The 22,890-nt window shown below is 36.8% G+C and overlaps 1 protein-coding gene across 1 annotated transcript in view; it reads left to right on the top strand.

The window, feature by feature from the left end:
- The window catches only part of SLC9A2 (solute carrier family 9 member A2), a 35,915-nt gene that overhangs the window by 4,770 nt on the left and 8,255 nt on the right, over positions 1-22,890 (top strand). The window contains exons 3-10 of the mRNA XM_088136583.1: positions 3,042-3,505; positions 10,038-10,288; positions 13,947-14,164; positions 16,510-16,712; positions 17,399-17,488; positions 18,065-18,135; positions 18,453-18,614; positions 20,147-20,246. Of these exons, the coding sequence (XP_087992709.1) occupies positions 3,042-3,505; positions 10,038-10,288; positions 13,947-14,164; positions 16,510-16,712; positions 17,399-17,488; positions 18,065-18,135; positions 18,453-18,614; positions 20,147-20,246 (1,559 nt within the window). The remainder of the gene's footprint in view (positions 1-3,041; positions 3,506-10,037; positions 10,289-13,946; positions 14,165-16,509; positions 16,713-17,398; positions 17,489-18,064; positions 18,136-18,452; positions 18,615-20,146; positions 20,247-22,890) is intronic.

Raw genomic sequence — 22,890 nt, 5'->3', positions numbered from 1 at the left:
TATTTACTCAGATGTAAATCAATTTCCTCTCCCAAGTCAGTGGGCTTATGAATGCAAAATATAATTCCTACAAATAATATTTTTTGTTATCATTGAGCCCTCCAAAATATTTATCAAAGTTCATACTTCCTTTGATATCATAGCTTAGCTCTGAAATGTATGAAGAAAATATTTAGCAGCCTTCTCCAACTTTAGTGTCCTTTAAATGTGTTCTTCCAGAATTCTCAGCAATGACAATGCTGGGAACTCCACAATCTGGAGGTCACCCACGTTATGCAAGATTTCTGAAGCGGCAGTGGAAACAGCAAAAATTCTATAATTTGTAGCAATTTTAGACTTTAATCAAACCTGCTGCATGTTCACTTCACATTAATACATGTTCAATATTGTAAAATTTAGTACTGTAAGCTAACACATGTAGCTGATATACATTTTCCAATCATTCAAGCAAGATATAATTCTTGTAATTCTTAAAGGAGTATTGGTGGTTACTGCTTACATCCCATATATTTATAACATTTGATCTATTTTCATCTTGATTAAAGGACTAAAGCTTGATTACTGGGGATGCCATAATTTCAGTATCAACTTCTATCTTCTTCCTTCCACTATTTGTTTTGTTTGTGAAGAATTCTGAACAATATAACAGTTTGCTCATTATTTAGTGATTGCTGAGTTGATGTATGGAGTTTAGAATTAATAACTTAGATTGGTTTTGTGTGTCCATTTTAACAACTTTCATTATGGTTAGGTAATAGCTAACCACAGCTGGTCTGAGACAGCTTTCAGAAAAGGGCAAGCAGTAGTCATCTCTCATATGCCCATAACAAGTACCATAAAGCAAGATAATGATGGAAAGCTCAACAATGCACTTTAATAATGTTGGGGGTCAGTGGAAGTCCTTATGAGTCCTTATGAGTATATAGTATACAAGCTGCCCTTCCCATACTCCACCAAGAAGCTTCAGGAGTCATTCAGTAATTCATGAATAATTTATCATCAATCATTAAAAGTCCAACTTTTAATTGAGCCTGCACTATTAGTTAGGCATGGAAGACCATATGATCTTCAGTTGCTCAGGCACATCTAGGAAACCTTTTCAAGAGTTCTTCCTTTGACTAATTTTATGTTTTGCATCCTGAACCACATCCAGTTCTTTAGCTGGGGTGGAGCAGCCTCAGACTAACTAATGGTAGTAAGATGACCTTGAAGAAGGATCCAGAAGCCATTATGACAGCAACAGGTGATGAACCATGTGTTAAGCCCATGGCGACAGGATAGTATTGGAAAAAGACTCAGACTTAAAGCATCCTTTAATTATTTGATGAAGTGGGAGACAGGCAACCATGAGATTTCCAAACTCAAACAAGGTCAGCGTACAGTGTAGGCATACATATCAGATTTTAAATTATTTGCCACGGATAATAATATGATCAATTTAGAGAAGGATTTGATGATCACATGGTGAGACAAGGTGCCCCAGATAATTTGGAAGAGTTATTCAAACATTGCACAGTAATATATTTCTGGTTGGAAGAGTTGAGGTATGGGAAAAATGCATGGGGACCATATTTTATAGCCTATTTTCAGCCATGTCCACCTCCTGATGGCCTCCTCAAAATTCAGCAGTAGAGAACGTCCGAAATTGGAGCAATCAAGAGATCTCTATTCCCAGGAAAAAAACAAAAAAGGAGAAATATTGGTTTTTGTTTTACTGCAGAGCTCCCAGACATTCAATCATATCCTGCAAAGCTAAAGTTCATGCCTCTGACTCATCTACAAAATGCCACACCTATGGATCTACAGGCCATATAGCAAGCGAGTGCCTGAATCATTCCAAGCCCATGGGTTCAGGAAACTTCACAGGCTGCCCTCCCAAGAGTTTTGAAGAAGGGGCATCAGACAGTTAAGGAGAACTCAGACAGCCAATAGCAGACAAGCTGTTACTATTTGTTTAAACTCATGCTGTAAGACACGACTCTCTATGACAGCCAATTTTATAGATGAGACTAGTGTACAAGAGTTTAATTTATCCACGCAGACACTGGAAAGATCAGTGCTCATAGGGCTGACACTAATTCATTCTTCTGATTTGAAGGCAATATAGTCATAGTCCAAACAGCCCCATAATACTGTCCGGTAACCACAAACTACTGCCTGAAATACCTGTAGCTCTTGTTCCATTCACAGATAGGACTAACATTTGGGATGTGTGTGAGATGTGGGGTGTGATTTCTGTTTTCCTTCAGATCACATTATTCTAGGTAGGTTCCCCAACCTGCCAGAGCAAAAGAAATGAGTCTCAAAGGCTATAGTGAAAAGTGAGACTCCTGTGTGCAGATGGGAACATCCTGTGGATAGAACTCTACTAAGAAGCCATACTTGCTGAAGGAGACAAACTCATCCAAGATCCCAGTCAGTGTAAGTGAATTCATGGGCATATCCATCTAGGCTTTTTGCAATAGTATGGAAGTGGTTTGCCATCGCCTTTCTCTGGGAAGCTTTTTTGACTGCCCAGTCTAGCCTGCAACTTGAGTATGTAGAGTTTTCCTTCCAAAGAGCCAACCATTCCACTCCAGAAAATGGTGACACTTGCTCATTAGCTAAATCTTATAGCACTACCCTGTCAAGGAACCTTTGGCAAAACTACAAGATTAATTAAAGTCTGATTTAATCAATGCAACTTTTATCCAAGTGGTTTTAAAGCTTTGGTATCAAGTCATGAAAAATAAAGTTACCTCATGAGATCCAAGCTCATTATTACCTAATAGGCCAACTCTTTCCTGCAGATTCTACCCGTAGAAAGTTAATAGTTTTGACTGTTTGGTTTTATTGAAACTTGTAACGAATGAAGAGTATGTGTGTTAACTGATTTTTATTTTTGGAGTTTAATGGTAAGTTTATTTAAAATGTATGAAAGGGAATGAACTAGATACAAAAATAAATAAAATTAGCATTTTAAGAATAATATCCTATTTTGTTGTTGTTGTTATAAATGTAATACCTCTTCCCTTTCTCTCTCTCCCTCCATTAATTTGAAGGTTTTCATCTCTACCACAGATTGCCCCATATAGTTCCAGAAAGCTGTCTCCTTATTGTGATTGGACTGATTTTAGGTGGAATTATATTTGGGGTACAGGAAAGGTCTCCACCGGTGATGAAGAGCGATGTTTTTTTCTTGTATCTTCTTCCTCCAATTGTCCTTGATGCTGGTTATTTTATGCCAACACGCCTCTTCTTTGAGAACTTTGGCACCATTTTTTGGTATGCTGTTGTGGGCACCCTCTGGAATTCATTTGGCATTGGCATTTCCCTCTTTGCCATTTGCCAGATTGAGGCCTTTGGTCTGAGTGACATCACTCTGCTGCAGAGTCTGCTTTTTGGCAGTTTGATTTCAGCAGTGGATCCTGTGGCTGTGCTGGCTGTCTTTGAAAATATTCATGTCAATGAGCAGCTGTACATCTTGGTTTTTGGGGAATCACTCTTGAATGATGCTGTAACTGTGGTAAGTTACATACCTTCGCATACGCGTGCACACACACACACGCACACACACACACAAAACCATTTGAACTTCTTTATGAATAGAGCCAGGGAAAAGTCAAAGCACAAATTTTATTGTGATTCAGAGAAAAAAAATCTTAGCAGAAGAGAAATTTCACAATATATGATGATGGCTTCAGCAATGGATTCTTTTTCAGTGCTAGGTACCTTTTATAATATTTTAAGGCTTTTGTTCTAGAAGGGTAAGGAATGAAGAGAAGAAGGGATTTTAAACCAAACTGTCTAGTAATCTAAGTATTCAAAATATGTGCTGTTATTATTTGTAATAGCAAATTATTACAGCCTTTCAATTACCACAACATCTGGATACTTACCTGCTTGTTCATTTCATACAACTCACCTGCATAAGCAGACTGTTTGTGGGGCAAGATCAGAAAGAGTCAAGATGGTGGATTTGTTAAACAAGGGGTTGGGTTTTGTTTGCACGGTTGCCTCTTGGCTTTTTTACGCTCTCCTCCCCCCCCCCCCCCCCCAATGCCTCAGTGCAAGTTCCAGGCAGGAGAACAGGTCTGCATTCTCTAATTAAACAGTATCCCTTTAATTGATGACTAACGTTAGGATCTGAAAAGTTTGCACTGGGGCCCAGAGAGCTTTGGTTATGCCCTGGTTTCAAGAATGGTATTGCACATACTATCATACGCATACATCTAGAAACATACATTAGCCTTGTCATTCATCATATATGCTGATTTTGTAACAAGAAAGAAATGCATTTTTAATTTTCCCGCAGGACATGGTGGTACTTATCTCAGAGGAAGTGAGACAGAAAATGGGAATATTGTATTATTTACTGAATAAAATTTCCAAGGGTGTTAGAATGCGTAAGCCTTTAAAATAAAAGCTCTATCTACCTTTGGATTATTTCCTGATATACATGTGAATGGTAATTCTATTTTGTGAAAAATACCAGAAAGTTTAAAAGATCTGAAACAATTTGTAGCTCAGTGACTCTGAGATTCATCCTTTCTCTGTTAAAATCAAATATCAATGGACCGCGATAGCAAATAAATGAATTCTGTCCTTCCTGACATCTGTCCCTGCATTTGGCAACTATCTGCATTTGGAAGGGGAGTTTGAATTCTGCTTTGCACAGGAATAGATAGTTGGTAAGATATTGGCAGAAGTTATTGATCAGTTGTTTATTCAAATGGAAGCTTATTCAAAAAGAATAAGTCATGGGAGTTGCCTTGAGAACCTTATTTGTTTAAGCCATAATAAATGACTGCATTAAATATAACAATATTTTATATTTCTACCACATTCTCAGGTCTGTCAAGTGCAGGTAAACCTTTACTGTGCACGTAAAGGTGATAATATGTCTGTTAGTAACAGCAGTACTGCCGGTATAAATAAAGATATTGCTGTGTGTTGCATCAATTTTTACACTGATGAAAGGCGTTATGCACAACTCATTGAGTGAATTGCTATTAATATGTTAAACATCCTGCTAAAGTTTTAGATAGAAAGATACTTTTTGTCATCAAATATTGTAAGTCATATATTTTGTACTCATTCTTTTTCCTCCTAAATCACAACAAAGCATATTTCACTACACTAATTATCTTAGTTAAAGAACTAAATTATTAGATATATAGAATGCAGCTCACCAAAAGGTGGTGCTAATCTTTTTTTTTTTTTTTAATCATTCTTAAGTTTTCTAGTGACATGAGGAGGAATTTTTATTCTGCTCATGCTGAAGAAGGAAAAGACAATTTAAAACTTAATAAGGATAGGCCTATGTTCCTGTAATCTGGTAAGAAATGTAAACTGCATGCTACATATAGCTATAGGGAAAATCTTATTATTATATTAAATAATATTTATTTAAATAATAATTAATAATAATTTAAATAATAAATGTATTATTATTATTTATTAGCCACCCAGCTCCAATGGATTCTTTATTTAGTTCTAAACTAAGTAGAAAACTTAGAAAACAAACTTACGGAAGAGGGATCATGCTGCACCTAGCCTTTCATTCAGGCTAGGTAATAATTTTAAATAATTTTATTATGGCCAAATCACAACTAAATTCTGCTCGTTTCACAAGCCCACAAGAATTTATTTCACTATTTTAAGCTCATCACAGAGTGCAATTCTATCAGTAACCAGATGGAGGATTAGTAAATTTCTCCATCCGAATGCTGTACCTATAATTCAGAAATAGAAAAAACCCACAGCAAGGTGTGTTCACATATTGGGAAATTATTTGAACTAAGTTTTGAATTAATTTCTGTAGCCTACTTTCAAATGAAAAAACAGTGAGGAAAAAAAAAAGATGAATACAGGAGTGCCGAAAAGTTAATGGCCATCAATACGACAATGTGGACCACAGCCCAGTTCATCACACAAATGTTATGCCATAACAACATCAGCTGGTTTTCAAGTCACCGTAAGATTCCAGTTTGCTAATCACAATGGCATACAGTATTTTCTCCTAAATTATGTATTTAAGTGCCTGCCATGTGTTTTTTTCAGCTCCAGCAGCCCCAAAAACCATCTTTAAATATTTTCATTTTCCCTTTTTTGCATCTTATATTCAGTGAAGTGAAGAGATAAAATTTGTTGGGCTGAACCACTTTAGGAAACTGGCATATTAACACATTTAAAAATTCTGTCTCACATTACAAAATAAAGTTTCTTATTCATGTACAGTTCTCATAACAAAGAAGGTTCATATTTGCCTTTCCCCTCCATTTGCATTTTAATGGAGCACTCAGTCATGCGATGTGCAATTGCAACGTGAAATGGCATTGTTCAGGAAAAGTATTACAGTTTCATTCTGCTGAATATTAACTGGGTTACTGTCTATCTTTAATGGCTGATATTTGATAGGCACAAGGAATGCCTGGGGAGTAGAACAAGGAAGTGACCAGGCTGTTTCAAATTGACATGGGAGCATACAGCTCAGATTTCCATTTCTGACTCTGCATCATAGAAGTAAAATGCACTGCCATCTCCTTTCACTATTTCCAACTATTTTTGTGTGTGTGTGTGTGTGTGTGGTTCAATACCTTTTTGCTTATAATATGGTTACTGCTTTCTCACAGGCTAATGAGACACAATTTCATGAAGCAAGGCTAATACAGTTTGCATTCCGTGCCTCTTGCCAATGCATCCAGTTTTACTGCAAGTATAGCAAACATGTTTTGCTTCTATTATCTGCTAACCACACACAATTCTTATTATGCCTGAACCAGGACAAGTTTGATAGATTGTTGACAAATTGTCGTTCTATTAAATTTTACTTGATCAATAATAGAAAACGCTGTCTGAAGTTCTAAAGTTGGATATAGCAACAAAGAGTAAATTAGAGGTAAGAATGAAGTTTCTGAAGTTTCTCAAAAGCCCTAAGCCATGAGAAACAACTTCATGTGTTATATTTGGCATTTTTACTTTGTAATTGCAAATGTTATAATTAAAATATCCTTAGAATAAAGCAAAGGATGCTGTGAATAGAGCAGGAATGCATTTGTGAGTCATGAAAGTTAATCACCTAACAGTGAAATGTTAATGCATTGTCTCTGTTATTAGAAATAAGACCAACATACATAAGAGTTTTTTCTTATCTATGTTTTTCTTTTATTGTTAGCAAATTTAATTTAGGGTAAGAATATGTCTAAACTAAAGATTACAGGTAGTCTTCGACTTACAATCACAATTGGGATTGGAATCTCCATCATTAAGTGATGTGGTTGTAAAGCAAGACCGCATCGCTTAGCGATGGCAATCCCAACACTCCCCCTTGCCATTGATAAGCAAATTTCACTGGTTGTTAGCTCAGGATCCGCTCCAATCCAAGCCATCCCAGGCTTGGTACCTCCCAGCCCCAAGCCTCAGTAAGGTAAGGGACTGCCTTCAACTCCCCCCATCTCTGCCCTTTTGGCCATCCTGCATCCTGTCTTGTGGGGTGGCAAGCAGCCCCAGAACTGCATGGCTCTGGGGCTCCTTGCCACCCTGTGGCTCAGGGGCTTCCGGTGCACCATGGCTCTGGGGCTGCAAGAAGCCCCTGAGACACAGCACAGTGTGAAGCTGCAGCTACCCCTGGAAGTCTCAGCCTCCCCAGCCCGCCCCAGCAAGTGCCAGCACACTGCAGCGCCTGGGAAGCCCCAGAAAATGCCAGCAAGCATTCATTTACCCAGTTGCCTTCTCTCCCATTTCCCCTGCACCAACCTTTCGCCTTCTGTGCCCAGCCACCATAGCCAAAGCAGAAGTGCCTCCCTGCCTTTGCTGTCTCCTTTTTGGACCCAGCTTCTCTGGCAAATGTTTCCTACATGTGGCTCCCCAGCCCGCCCCAGCAGCACAGCGCAAATAAGAATTCCAGCCAACGGGGAAGGCCAGAGGCAGTGCAGTCTGCCACCAGCCTGTTCATTCTTAACTCACAGGCTATACAAAAACAGGTGACAGGCCAAATTTGGCCCGCAGGCCATAGTTGGCTGATCCCTGCACTAGAGTACAGATATTTGTATTGTGGTGCAATGGATAATACCTTTCAAACTTTTTTGAGGAGCCAAATTATTAATTCCAGTTCTCCTTAATTTGCATTGTACGATGTAGAAAGTTCTAGAATAAATAATGCAGTTTGAAGAAAACACAGGTGTCAGGACAAGTGTCATGTTATTCCAACATCTACAGGAAGTTACTACAGAGGTTATCTATTGGCTGGCTATCAACGTGCTGGTGATACCGTTGTACATTGCCAAATTAGGCTGGATAGAGTTGCTGTTGAAGGCTTTGATGGCCTAAATGGGTCAAAATAAGCTCAGTTTCGATCCTCATACAGCAACAGGTAGAAGCTATAGCCAGAAGGACCTTTTCTCCAGCTGAAGCTGGGTGACAATTGTGGGCCTTTTGGGACTGGGAGACCCTGACAGTGACTCTCATGCTCATCATGGGATTCGATTGCTGCAGTGCCAACTGTGAAGCTACAACTATCTGCTAGCCAGTGGAAACAGTTCAGAATGATCCCAATCTACCATATTTGTATTGGTTACCTGTTTGCTCCTGGGTCCTGGTTATTATTTTTAAAGCCCTACGTGGTTCGGCTTGTAGACATTCAAGAAGACTCCCAAGACCTGCTTATTTTGAATGGCATTTTAGGTGCTCAAGGTGACTGGGCTGTCATAATTTTGACTACTGAAAAGTTATTGTATTTTCGTTTCAAACTTATTCAGTTTTTCTGTATGTTTTGTTGTAGTCTTGTAAACTGCCATGTGAAGCGGGCAGCATACAGTTTTTGCATCAGTAAAAAAGCCGATCCAGTTCTGAAAATGGATGAATTCAAATAGTTTTGTGATAGGTTTTCATTGTCACTTTGACAAGCAATTCTTTCAAAGCCCTTGTTGAGCCTGAAAATGGAGAAATGACCTAGAAAGTTGATAGGGCTGTTCCTCTATAGAGTAGAAACAAACAAGCTGTCTGGCTGAAGGAGCAATGAGAAGACAAAATGAGACAAATAAAGCAATGTTGGCAGAAAAACCTGAATGAATTTGATCAGATTTGAAGTAGAATATGGTTTAAAGTCTACTTTATGGCAGTGATGACAGCAAGGAAGCACTTATTCTTTACTACCATTATAACTGGCCTTTTGCGTACTATTGGATTCTGGGCCACAAGAAGAAAATAAAGACTTCTTGCTAGTCCAGTGTGATTAATTTGCACAATACGTTGTAGATAAAAACAGTCTTATCCCTGCCACCTGGCTGCTTTTAATGTAACTTTAGCTCCTGCTTGTTCAGTTACAATGGATATTTTTAAATGTATTCAGCCTATAGATATGGAGAGATGTTTGTCTTTGCTCCTTATGCATTATGAATACTAGGACTGTGTAAGGCTTTGGATTTCATTAAAAAAAAAAAAGTGTTGGAGCACATGGAGGCACGAACATAGCACTTCTGCTAATGCAGCTGAATCCTTTTCTCAGGATTATGTGGCAGCTGCTGAAGTCACCTTTTGGGAACTGATCCGAAGTACCTCAGTCTTAATAAATACCTCAAGTGGATGAAACCACCTGCTCTCTTTGTTTCTGACACATCATTTCCCCCTCTGACATCCTTTTCTTCTTTTTCTTCTCTCCCCACCCCCAACTCTCTCTCACACACAAGGCTCCCAGGTAAGAGACAGCTATTTCTCTTCAGAGAGTTGACTAGATTGTAAAGATTTTTTGAAATTCAGCCATACAACATTAGCTTGAGAACTACACGTTCCTCATGATGACATACAGGACTGAACAACTGAATAGGCTTATTCCATGGGGAAAAAATGAAAAGATACATGTTTTTTTAAGAGAATGCAACACAACTGAAAGGTACTGAACTTTGGCTAGATCATGCTCCACCATCGTGTGTTCCTATTCTTTCTCATTCTTTCTACTTTCTAAAATGATATAATAGTAAGTCATTTACATTTCCAGTTAAAAGAACTGTAAGATTATTTGGAAAGGATTCTAAAAAGCTAAACTTTTCCCTTCATAGGTCCTGTACAACTTGTTCAAATCTTTCTGCCAGATGCGTACAATTGAGGCCATTGACATATTTGCTGGAATTGCTAATTTTTTTGTAGTTGGCATTGGTGGAGTTTTGATTGGAATCATTCTTGGATTTGTAGCAGCTTTTACTACTCGTTTCACCCATAAAATTCGAGTGATTGAGCCACTGTTTGTCTTCTTATACAGCTACCTATCGTACATAACAGCTGAAATGTTTCACCTTTCAGGCATTATGGCGTAAGTATATACAGTATATATAAAAAAAGAACCAACAAACCTAGGCTAAGAATATCTTGAATGCATTATTAATAGTAACTTATGCTCTTCCTTTTTTAAAAACAGGATCTAATTTCCAAATTTAGACATATTAGTATTTAGCAAGTCCAGTGTCTATTATGGTAAAAAAATGGAAAGATACAATGCTCAGTTTTTTTCAGATTCATTATTATTTCTTTGGGTTTCTGTGAGGGTTGTGGTTTCAACTAATAGCCTAAGTTAATATGCTCAACCAACTTAGACAGTGAAAGTATATTACTGTAGCTGTCTTCCTGAGATCACTAGTTCTGATTACTAATCTTTATTAATGCAATCTTGGAACTATTTCAAGTCCCTTGTACCATTCAGTCTTCCACAGATGAAAATATGTGATGTCAACAAGGCTATGTCTGAACATTTTTTCCCAATTTTTGAAGGATCTTCTATATTGATCAAACAATAATAATGACAGAGGATATTACGTAAACTGAGCATGTTTGTTTTTCAAGTTATAGGCTTGTTGCAAGTAAATCATATATATCAGCTTTTTACCTTCTAGCAATTTGCAATCTAATTCTAAAAGAGTAACTGATTTTAAAAAAATGTTTCAATTCCATCATCATAGTTAGAATTATCTACAGCATATTTAGGAACAGTGCTATAGATAGTTATGATAGTTGGTATGAGAAAATGGCTAAAAGTTTAAGATATGCAAAAGTGATTTCTGTTTGAAAGCTTGTTTCTGCTCTATACTTTATAAGGTAACCTTAGTCAAATCAGTAAGCTTCAGCCTTCAATTCCCTTCCATCTTTAAATTATTTTAAAAGATTTGTTGAAAATCAATATAATATACTGTATCTCAAACATTCTAAAGTGTTGCATAAATAACAGACTGGGTATCATCAGAGGGATTAGCATATTTATATATTTAACAAAATGAATATTCCATTCTCATATAGTGTGAACATGTTGTATTTCTTGCTTTTTTAGTGCCATGTTTCAATTTTTTAAAAATCCACTTTTAATATTTTAGTAGTATAAAGCATTAGTAAATACAATGTTCTCACATTACTAATTAATTATTCCCAATATTTTAATGTGGCAAAACATGAATGAAGTAATAGGGCTTAAACTTGAAAACTAGACTTTCATTGCATAACCTGTAAAAGTGGAAATGTATTTAACTGCTCATTTTGTTAAATATAATGTACTATGTTAATTCACCTGACTTAATCTTAAGAGCCCTGCCTATTTCCTTTATTCCTATTAATAGCATTTGTGTGGTTTCCAATTTCCTTCTAATTCTGATATTAATTTCAACATTCATAAATCTGATTCATCAACTAATCCTTAAAGTGCTGCAAGATTATTTACTTTGCTTGTTGTAAAGACTATCATAGGTACTCTTATTATGGAACATTCAGATATGTGCATTATGAGCTCCTAAGGTATTAATGGTCATTCTTATAAAATCGTATTGTTTCTTCAGTGCTGTATTTGTTGAGAATAGCATGTCTTGTAATATTTATAGAAACAGGTATCTACCAATTGTTATCAAGCTAGGCCAGATTGTTTTAACTATGATTTGTTAAATAAGCTGTAGTGACTCATTCACACATAGTGCTAAGCCACTATGGTTAGGTTCCCCCTTCTAGCTAAGCCAAAACCAATTTACATTATCGCTTACCATTTAATGGTTTGAGCTATTAAATTCTTTTCTAGTACCAATATAGTATAAAATTTATGTATACATTGGTACTAGAAGGGAATGTAATAGTACATTGGATGTTAAGTTTCTTTTTTCATAAATGGAGTGATTTTGATCAAGCCAGAATGAAGTGTTTTCAATAAATTTGTATAACTCCTATATATCACATAATATAGAAGGAGAGCCAGGAAACCTAAGACTGCATTGTGAGAAAGCCAGAAGAGATGTCATGATTATATCTAGATTTTTCCATTCACTAGACAGAAACTGCCATGTTTGCACAGGCTGATTTGCAATACTGGTAGGTCTGCCCATTCTAGTTTAAAACGGCTTTAGATAAATGGAAGTGATTACCTAGGAATACTTAAATAAACTGAAATCAGTACACTGAAGGATATCTGCACGAGTCTTTCTCTGACAAGGCAGAAAAACAAAATACAGATCAAACCACTAGCAACTTCTTGGATATGTTTTCCAACCCTGTACTCACATACCTGAGAATAATAATCATTCAAGTCATTGGGACTTAAATTTATAAGTACTTGGGTTACAAAATAAATATATTCAATAAAATGAAAATAATTTATAATTTATTCCAACTTTTATAGGTGAAATCTACATTGCTGCTGTAATTACTAGCTGAACTCAGGCAACCCCAGTCATAAGAAATATCCATATAGCCTTACAACTGAACTAAAAGGGAGACTATGATTAGCTTTCTTATACTATTAGAGTTTTGGAAATTGGGTGAAAGTTCCTAGAAGTATCTAGTGTGGGGCTTCACATTGTCCTGCTGATGCAGTCATTATGTGGGGATCAGATAAATGGCCACTCTGTAGTCCTGGGCCTCATCCAGAGATGAGATGGGAACTATAAAATGAAGTTTTATAGAATTTTATGGAATTGCAGCCCCACAGTACAGTAGAACTTTCTAACTTCCTCTTTCATGCAATAACATGTTCTGGCTATCAAAAACTATAGAATGGCATGAGAACTATTGCAGAGAACTTCCTGTGGCTTCTCCACTTGGTCAGATATGCCCTGTAACACTCTGGAGACTTAGTAAATTTGAAAGATTCCTATCTAAGCTGCTTTAAATAGGTATGTAAAAATGCAACTCGTTTTTGCATCCCAGAATACATTAACAGACCACTTCCATAGCACTGGCAATCAGCAGAAGTTAAGGCTGGCTGGAAGGTGACCTCAGTTTAGTTTAGCTTACTGTACCTTATATAAAAGTACAAAACATACATGTGACCAAAATATATAACAATAGGTAGACTCATCAAAAACAGCAGTAAATCCAGTTTGTATAATCTCAGAAACATCTGTTCCAGGAAGATATTTGATAGCAACAACTTCATGGAACACATCTTAAAGTTCAAGATTAAAACAGGAGGCACTGCATACCACCCACACAGGATATCTATTTGCAGTCTTTCTGACATCATGAAATGGTATCTTTGAAAAGTGAAATCATAACCACACTGAATCTCACAATGCTGAGTAACGAAAGAGGGGACACTTAATTATAGTGCCCACCTGGCTTAGGTGGCCAACACAGCAGTATACTATGTCCCTTCAGAGCCATAAAAGCCAATAAGAATTATCACTTTCCATTTTCTACAAGCAAATAACAATTAAGTCTTTGTTAGAATAGTTGACTGCAAAGGGGCCCACACAATGCAATATGTTAATTGCAAAAAAGTCTATAAATGTTCCCAGAGATCTTGTTATATGGTGTCAAGAAATGTGTTCAGCAGTGATGAAAGGAAGAAGCTCAGTTTCAATGAACTCAGTGACATTAACTTCCATAATGATTCTGGGTGGTATGAATAATTTGCATTTTACTGAGCTTACTTCAGATGCACATTACCCAATTACGTATTTGTAAGAAAAATACAGAGAAACTGAACTAGTTTTTTCCTGCAGGATTACAGCATGTGCTATGACCATGAATAAATATGTGGAGGAGAATGTTTCCCAGAAGTCCTATACTACTATAAAATATTTCATGAAGATGCTGAGCAGCGTCAGTGAAACCCTTATCTTTATTTTCATGGGAGTATCTACAGTGGGAAAAAACCATGAATGGAACTGGGCCTTTGTTTGCTTCACTCTGCTATTTTGTTTGATTTGGCGTTCACTAGGTAAGAGCCACTTAAAGCTTTCTAGATTGCACTTCAACCTACTTTACCAGTGAAACATGATTATCTTTGATGGAACTGTATCTCTGACAAAGAAATGGTCTTTTCTCAAGATGAAAGTCATGTTCTTTACAGTGACAGAGGAAACTCTTTACAAATGACTTTCTGAGTAGACCAATCTGATCCATCAACTAAACCCAAACATTACATAAGGAAGGAAGAAGGTATATTCACACCAGAATGTGGCAGGAGATTTCCCACACATCCTATACAGTGTGAAAACACTGGCAGTACATCTCAGATTCTCACTCCAGATGTTAGGAAGCCTCTTGTTTTACAGAAATTCCTCTGGAATTATTGGCTTGGCTATTTTAAAACTGCAAAGGCATGGGATGTACTTAATTTGTCTTCTTTTTAAAATTATATTAAGTATATTTTCATTACAAAAAACATTTACAATTATAGTAAAAAAAGATTTTAGCCATTATATATACCAAGAGAAGATTATTTGTGTTTCTGTGTTGTTTTTGAGGCATTGTTACCTTAAATGTAAGCATTCAAGCATTTTATTATTATTTATTTATTTGATTTATGAGATTTATATGGCTGCCCAATTGCAAGAGCAACTCTGAGCGATTTACAGTTTGAAGAAACATGAAAATGAGGAATTAAAAATATTGTATCATATCTTTGGAATATTAAAAAGCAGCAGGATGATGGAATAACAGAAGTTACTGTGGCCAGCCAATGCATATCTCATCCAAGGGTTTTATATATGGGTTCATCCTACAATCTGGCTGAATGCTTGGGGTACAGCCAGGTCATGAGGGCCTTGCAGGACAAAAGCAGGGTGTCCAAACCTCAGGGGGAAGGATGTTACACAGGGTAGGCACTTCAACAGAGAAATCATGCCCCTATTAGGTGACACTGTTTTGGGGAAGGGACCCAAAACACACCTTCTTCGCCAGATCTCATGGGATGAGGAGAGACAATTAGGGACAGGCAGTTCTACAAGTAACCTGGTGCTGTGCCATGAAGGATTTTATAGGGGATAAAACCCAGCTCCTTGAATTGCACCTGGAAGTGTATACAGAGCCTGTGCAGCTTGTGAAGCAGTGGTGCTATCTGGGCACACAGAAGTGCATTCATAACTATTCACACCACTGCATTCTTAACCAATTGCAGTTCTGGGTAGTTTTCAAGGGCAACCCTACATCGAGCATATTGCAGCAATCTAGACAGCAGATAACTAGGGCATGAGTGACTGTGAGTAGTGCCTCCCAATACAGGAATGGGTGCAATTGTGTCAGCTCCACTAGGTAGACCAAATCAAGAAGTCAACTCTACAGGAAGGCTAAAACTACTTTTATTGAGCTTAGCTATAACAATAGAATCTTGTCTGAATGTGCTGTGCCCCTCCCCCTTCTTATACTTCAGTGAATTAGGGAAGTGTCTGTCTGACCCATTTACAAACACTATCTGTCTGTTGTGGACTTAAGATATGTTTTATCCCTTGCCACTTCGGTAATGGACTCATCTATCTCTGTCGAGGTCAGCTTCCTTACTCTCAAAACTGTCACACAAGATGGATTTGTGCAAAGGTCTTCCTGGCCATGGGTGTCGTCTCTTCTAGCAGGAACAGAGGACCCCAATGTTGTATCCACTTCTGTTTGGGAAACTCATTCCAGACCAAAGGGATCCCCAACCACTCAGTCTTGCTAGTGTTAAGATAAAGCCTGTTTTTCCCCATCCAGGAATCACAGCCTCCAGGCACTGGGAAAGAACCTTGACAGCATAACTTGGTCAGCCTAAGGTGGAGATGTATATTGTATATCAGCATATTGATGATACCTGACCTCATAATGGTGGATGACCTCACTCAGCAGTTTTATGTAGATGTTAAATAAGAGCAGAGAGAGGTTAGATCCTGGGGACTTGGGTAATTGAATTAGATCTCTGCTCCCTACCAACACTAACTGGAAACAGCCATGGAAGAAGGAAGAGAACCAATGTAACATTGTACCTTCCATTCCCAAACTTTGAAGCTGGTCAGAAGGATACTGTCAGGGCTAGCCCAAGGAACTCCAAGAGACCATGTAAATTCAGTCCAGCAATGTTTATTAGCTACAACCTCTAGCAAGAATCTTCCCAGACTGAAACCCCAGCTCCCAAGTAATGCCAGCCACAACATTGTGAATTCCTCAGGGAGGTGCCAGCCTCGTCCTCTTATATTTCCCACGCTCCTCAGGAGATGAAAGAAAATGTTATTCTCCCTGAGCCTGGCCTTCATAATTCCATTCCATCACAGATACTAATTTGTTTTGTATGTGTGTGTGTGTTTTTTTTAGGAGTTTTTGCACTGACTCAAGTGATAAATGTATTTCGGACAATTCCTATAACATTTAAAGACCAGTTTATTATCGCCTATGGAGGTCTCCGAGGAGCTATATGTTTTTCTCTTGTTTTCCTGCTTCCTTCTGCTGTATTCCCTAGAAAAAAGCTTTTCATTACTGCCGCTATTGTAGTGATATTCTTTACTGTGTTCATTCAGGTAAGAATATTTCCAATTCTTATATGTATAATGGGATCAATAATTGTTTTCATAGAAAACATGTAACTCGTCCAACTCACAATACTGAAGGTGTCACACAAAAACAAAATAACATATTATGCTATCAGAAATTCCATGTGTCCGTGACTGAATATCTTTGATTTTGTCTCAAAGCCTTCTCCTTGATCACTTGCTATATCTATTGACAATCACACCATTTATGCTATGAAACAGGCTAGCCTCTTTGGCTTTATTTCTGGTGCCTGCTTTGTTTTTCATTCTGCTTTCAGTGTATTAACATGCCGCCTTGTACAACATTGCAAAATTCTGTCCCTCTTTCTCTTGGATTTTGGATAAATTTTATAGTTTGCGAAGTACTCATCTCCTGGCTTGACTACTGAAGTATTTTCTGGTGCCTTTCCTTATACTTGAGTCCCCTTGTAAGCTGTATCTAATACTCTTCGGTGAAAATAATCAGTACCATCAGTACAATGTGAAATCTCTCCGCCAAGCACATCTCCTTTCATAACACAAATGTATTTTCCTTTCAAATATTTATAGTCTTATGCTGTATACAGACCATTCATTTATTAAAATACATGCTGAACAAAATATGAAAAAGACATCATGGCAAATCATCTTGGGTTGAACTGAATGTCATGCTTGTTTCTGGCTCTTCTGTACAGGGAATGACAATTCGTCCACTGGTGGAGTTTCTTGATGTCAAAAGATCAAATAAGAAGCAACCAGCAGTCAGTGAGGAAATCTACTGTCGGGTATGTTTGCATTTTGGGGTGCATTACGTGCCTTTTGGGGAATGCCCAGAACCATGGTTCCCAAATTGTATGTGGTGGGATATTTTAAATTTGGACCTAACTACTTAACAAATGGAACAGTTAGGTATTTCTTTTGCCTTAGGGGCACTGTAAAAACTTACTGAGACACTAGGGTGCCATGAACTGAGAAAAAGACATGTACATCTAGTTAACAAGAGTCATGTTCAATTGGAGGGACTTTACTTTTCAAATGGAGATAATGTGACATTTATAACATGAAAACAGTGCTTTGATTATGTTATATCAAGTTGGTGTTGACTCTTAGTGAAGTACTTGTCACACAAATTTATTGTTGATTTTAAAAGCATATGTATTAGATAACTATTCATTTTATAGTTATTCTTTATAGTTCTTTTGTTTCCCAACCATTAAGTAGTATTCTTAATGTTTTAATGCTTATTTTGGTATTGAGATTTTATTGCATACTAAATCAAGACAGCTTTTTCTTACAAAAAGAAGTAATATATACATTTGTTGAATAATAATGTAATGACTTTTTTTTTTTTAACATCCTAGTTCTTTGATCATATGAAGGCTGGTATTGAAGATGTATGTGGACACTGGGGTCACAACTTTTGGAGAGATAAGTAAGTAACAAATTTAGTAATAATCTAAAAGAACAAGTGGAAAAAGACAATTTATTATTTAATTTAATATTTACATTCTGATTATTACTCAGTTTACCAACATTTATTTTGGCTCAGTTTAAGAATGATTTCATTTTAGCAATCCTGAATATTTAATTCTGACTCATTCCTGTCACAAATTCAAAACTTCATTTCAGTTAGAAACTAAAATTCTCTAAAATTCTACAGTCAGAATAATTTATCTCATAAAAACACAGAGAAATTTGCTGGGCTTTCAATTCATTTTAATTCAAATTAATGGCTCTTGCTTCTCCCAGGTTTATAAAATTTGATAAGAAGTACCTAAGAAGACTTTTAATTAAGGAAAATCAACCAAAATCAAGCATTGTTGCCCTGTACAAGAAATTGGAAATAAAGCATGCCATTGAAATGGCAGAGAATGGGATGATAAGCACAGTTCCATCTCTAGCTTCTATCAAGTAAGTAGAGAGAAAGATGGAGCAATATCATTGCCAGATTACACCTGTTAAAAGCGTTGAACTTGAATTCTTTATTTCTTTGCAGCCCAAGAAAAGACAAAAAGGAGCATCATATATATATATATATATATATATATCATATATCATATATTTATATTTATTTATATATTAAATATATAAATATATTAAATATATCATATATATGTATTTAATTTAGGGCTAAACACTGATCTGTTTAGTTACTTCTGGGATTTATTTCCTTTTCAAAAATGTCCAAAACCTTCCATTAGTTAATAATAAAATACAAATAGAAAACAAATAAGTAAAAGCAGCTATGGAAGTGAAATGTTAGGGATAACATTTAAAATATTTGGTTTTTTATGTATTTAATTGCTAAAATGATAATAAACTAAGTATCTGTTGAACTCTCGAAGGAGTGCATTCTATAATCAGGACTTTGCTCCTGATTATACTTGCAACACTGAAAAAGGGCCTCTAGCCATGAGCTTTGCAAATAGCCAGGCTTAATGAGAGTTTAACAGTGAGATAGAACACCTAAAACAGCCTTCTCTTCCCTCCATCTGTTACCTTCCAGATGTTTTGGGAATACAACTCCCCAAATTCCCAGCCAGAAACTCCTTCCCATCAGAATGGGGGAAATAGAGTTATCATTGTTTTATAGACTGAATTAGTTTGCTTGTATGTCTCTATGTTTTGCATGCATGTAAGATTAGAGTTAAGGGCAATCATATTTTCTATGATGGAGAGACCGAGTTAGGGATAGAGACAGAAATAGATGTATAAATGAGATGGTATTTATAAGCCACCCTAACCCAGAAGGAAAATATAAACAAACAAAAACAACTTCCATCAAGATAATCAAAAAGCAAAAACAATTTATAATGGCACCCACAACTGGGCTCAAAATCTCACTGAACAGAACTCAAAGCAAAATGAGGTCGGTAGGGGGAGGGTACTCCATATAGTTGGGATGACCACAGAGGCTTTAGAAGCTCACAATAATTGAAAATGAAAAAAACATTGAAAAATAATATAGACAAGTTTTACTGCCATGTTATGAACCTGTAATTGTGATAAAACACAGTTTACCAGGAAATACCTTCAGTTTTTCAGAGCAAATTTTATATTGAGATTTTGATCATATAAAACTTTATTTACATTTAATTGAGTAAAATGTGTTAAAAGGCATATTAATTCTATAATCAGTTGATAGACTTGTGAATAATTAATTTGAATTAAATTCTCAAATACTTATGAATGAAAGAATCTATGGATCAAGCCTACTTGGGAAAATTGAAGATTTCTTTAAGATTTTATCAACGTGCACATATCTACAATATCGATACAGTTAGTCAAGACCAGCCAGAATTGTTGTTTTTTAAAATGTAAAATGATAATGATAACATATTTTCTTCCTTTTAAATGATATTCTATCTTTGAAAGAAAGTATAATTTGTATTATTCCAACGTATGATCTGTTTAGCTCTATATTTTATCCCTTGTTGCAACAGTGAGCCTCAAGAAGAACAAAAGATAAATACACCTTATTCTGGTCAGATGGATAACATAAGAGATATTTTAACAAAGAATCTCTATCAGATACGGCAAAGAGTAAGTAGAAAACAAGTTCTACATTAACACTTTGGTGTGGCTAATCTACTTTCTCAGATGGCTATTTTTTCTTCTTTCAGTTAAAACACTAGCACGCCATCTTAAAATGTGTACACAGAAATAATTTCTATTACAATCAGTGGAATTTATCTCCAAGCAAATGTGTTTAGGATTAGTGTATAAGAAAGCTGATGAATTACTATGCAAGGAAGAGAAATATTTCTGTTTATGCAAAAAGACTTAAGAGAAGTTTGAAACAGCCAGCTGGAACTGTTTGCAAACACATGTCTCTTGATGTTAAAATGGAGTGTACAACACATGGGGCTTAAACACAGCATTACATGCTGGGTCAGACATTTGAATGCTACAGATGTGAGAGTGGGTGAGCATACAGGCTCCCCTCCATATATATATATAAATAACTGTACACCTATACCACATTCTCCCATGCTCACCCACAGTGGTTTTTGCTGGAATGAAAAAGAGGTGAGCCTTGCTCATCTTTCATTTAACATATAGAAAATAAAATCACAGATTTCTCATTAACATTGGCAGTAAAAGCATACCAATTTTTGCTTCCTTTGCTAAGAAGAACAGGCGCCCCATAAAGAACAGCAAAATTGCTGAATGTTCATTGCCAATGCATAGATTTGTAACCCTACAAATTCATGTTTGTGTGTGTGTTTTTTGGTGGTGGTGGTGGGGAGAAATTTCCCCCTTACTCCTAGCAAAAGGCAGCCCACCTACAGCCCACCAGTCAAGTGTTGAACAGGTTATCTGAGGCTCCATGTGGAGGTGCACAGACTTAAGAGTTTGTGTGCTGGTTGTTGCATTTTTTTCACTGAAACAAATTCAGACATAATTCTGAATACCCAGGGAGAATTCCCAACTCAATCAATCAATCCATCAATCAATGGGCTACATGTTTCATACTCCAATTAATCTTAAGAGAATACCATGTAGTCATGCAAAGACTCTCATCTTTAAGAAAGAGTCCTATCCAAAGGATCCCTGATAAATGTTTTCTTGTGTCCTTTTCCGGCAGAAGCCTTAATTGCCTGGGACAGGTTACCTGTTGGTTTGGGATGAGGTATTATTAGCATGCTGATGATAGCCAGTTGTATATTTCCATTCCTGGCCAGGCCACAGATGCCATGAAGGTCTTGACCCTGTTCCTGGAGGCTGTAGAAGCCTGGATGAGACGAAGGCAGAACTGCCATTTTCCAGTTATAACTCTGGATCAGACATTATTTCTCCTGAAGGAGCAGGCTTGAGACCTGAGAGTTGGCTGGCTGCTGCTGGAAGTGCAGGTTGAGTCAGGGAAGCTTTTGCCCAGCTTTGGCTGGTGCATCATTTTCTTCATTTGTTCATATTATTTATTTACCATATTTATGAACTGCCCCAATTAATCAAAACCAACGCAATAAAAATAACAACCATAATAACGTAGCAATAGTAGTACATAAATATAATGGTTACCCACTATCATCCATTATCAGTCAGGGCCAACGACACATTGGTAGGAAAAGCACAGCCTTGCAAAATGCAGGTAGAGATGGGCCACAGGTACTTCCAGGGAAGGGTATTGCTTAGTGTTGGGACTATGCCTGAGTGGGGCCCTGTGATAATAATTTATACCCTTATTACACCGGAAGAGTACAGGTAGTCCCCAGGTTAAGAATGCCTGGTTTAAGGACAACCCATAGTTAAGAATGGAGCTGACTGTAGCAGAATTCAAGTTAAATACACAACGATTCAAGTTAATTGCACAATCTACTTATACAGTATTATACAATAATACTGTTCTGGCTTACACACAAATTCGACTTAATGACAGACCTTGGGAAAGGAACTTGTTCTTAAACTGGGGACCACCTATGCTGCAATGAGCTTTACATAGGCATGCCTTGAAAACCATCTGGAAACTGCAATTGGTGCAGAATGTAGCAACTTGCATGTTGGCAGGTGAGAGCTACTACAGCCATATTACACCAGTGTTACACCAGTGCTGTGATGCTGCATTAGCTTCCAATAGACTTCCAGGTGCAATGATTTAATTCAACATTTTAATTTAATTTTAATTTTTGAAGCCTACATAGCTTGGCTCCAGGATGCCTTCAACTCCATCTCTTCCAGGTGGAATTGATCCATTTGGTATATTCATTCCACCTGGAGAGATTCAGAATTCATGTCTGAGGTGTGGAGACCCAAAGTGTTTTTCCATGGTGGAATAAACTTATGGACCGTCATAACTCAGAGGTTCAAGTAGCACTTACCCAAGGTCTTTTAAGAAGACTCTGAAGACAGAATCTTCTGCAGAGCATTTAAAGTCTAATGGTTTTAACAGTGACCGGGCTGGTGCCATGGTTTTTACGGTTAATATAGCATATTGTTTTATTATTTTTTTGTAAGATTATTGACATTTCTGATATTTAACATCTTAGTTCTTAAAATAAATTGTGGTACTAAAGGAAGCTACAAAAGAATAAATTACTTATGGAATATTACACTATTTTCAGGTGTTACATTTCTGATGTAAATGTTATGTTAATTGTTTTAATTGTCTTAAATGTTATGTTAATTTAAGTGTTGTCTGTGAGATATCTTAAAAGCAAGATATGATGCCAGAATACTTTACATCAGA

The sequence above is a fragment of the Python bivittatus genome, unplaced genomic scaffold (assembly GCF_059951505.1).
Source record: "Python bivittatus isolate LINGU-HERP-01145 unplaced genomic scaffold, Pbiv_v1 ctg000060_np1212, whole genome shotgun sequence".
NCBI classification, from domain to species: domain Eukaryota; kingdom Metazoa; phylum Chordata; class Lepidosauria; order Squamata; family Pythonidae; genus Python; species Python bivittatus.
This window is presented reverse-complemented; position numbering and strand designations above follow the sequence as displayed.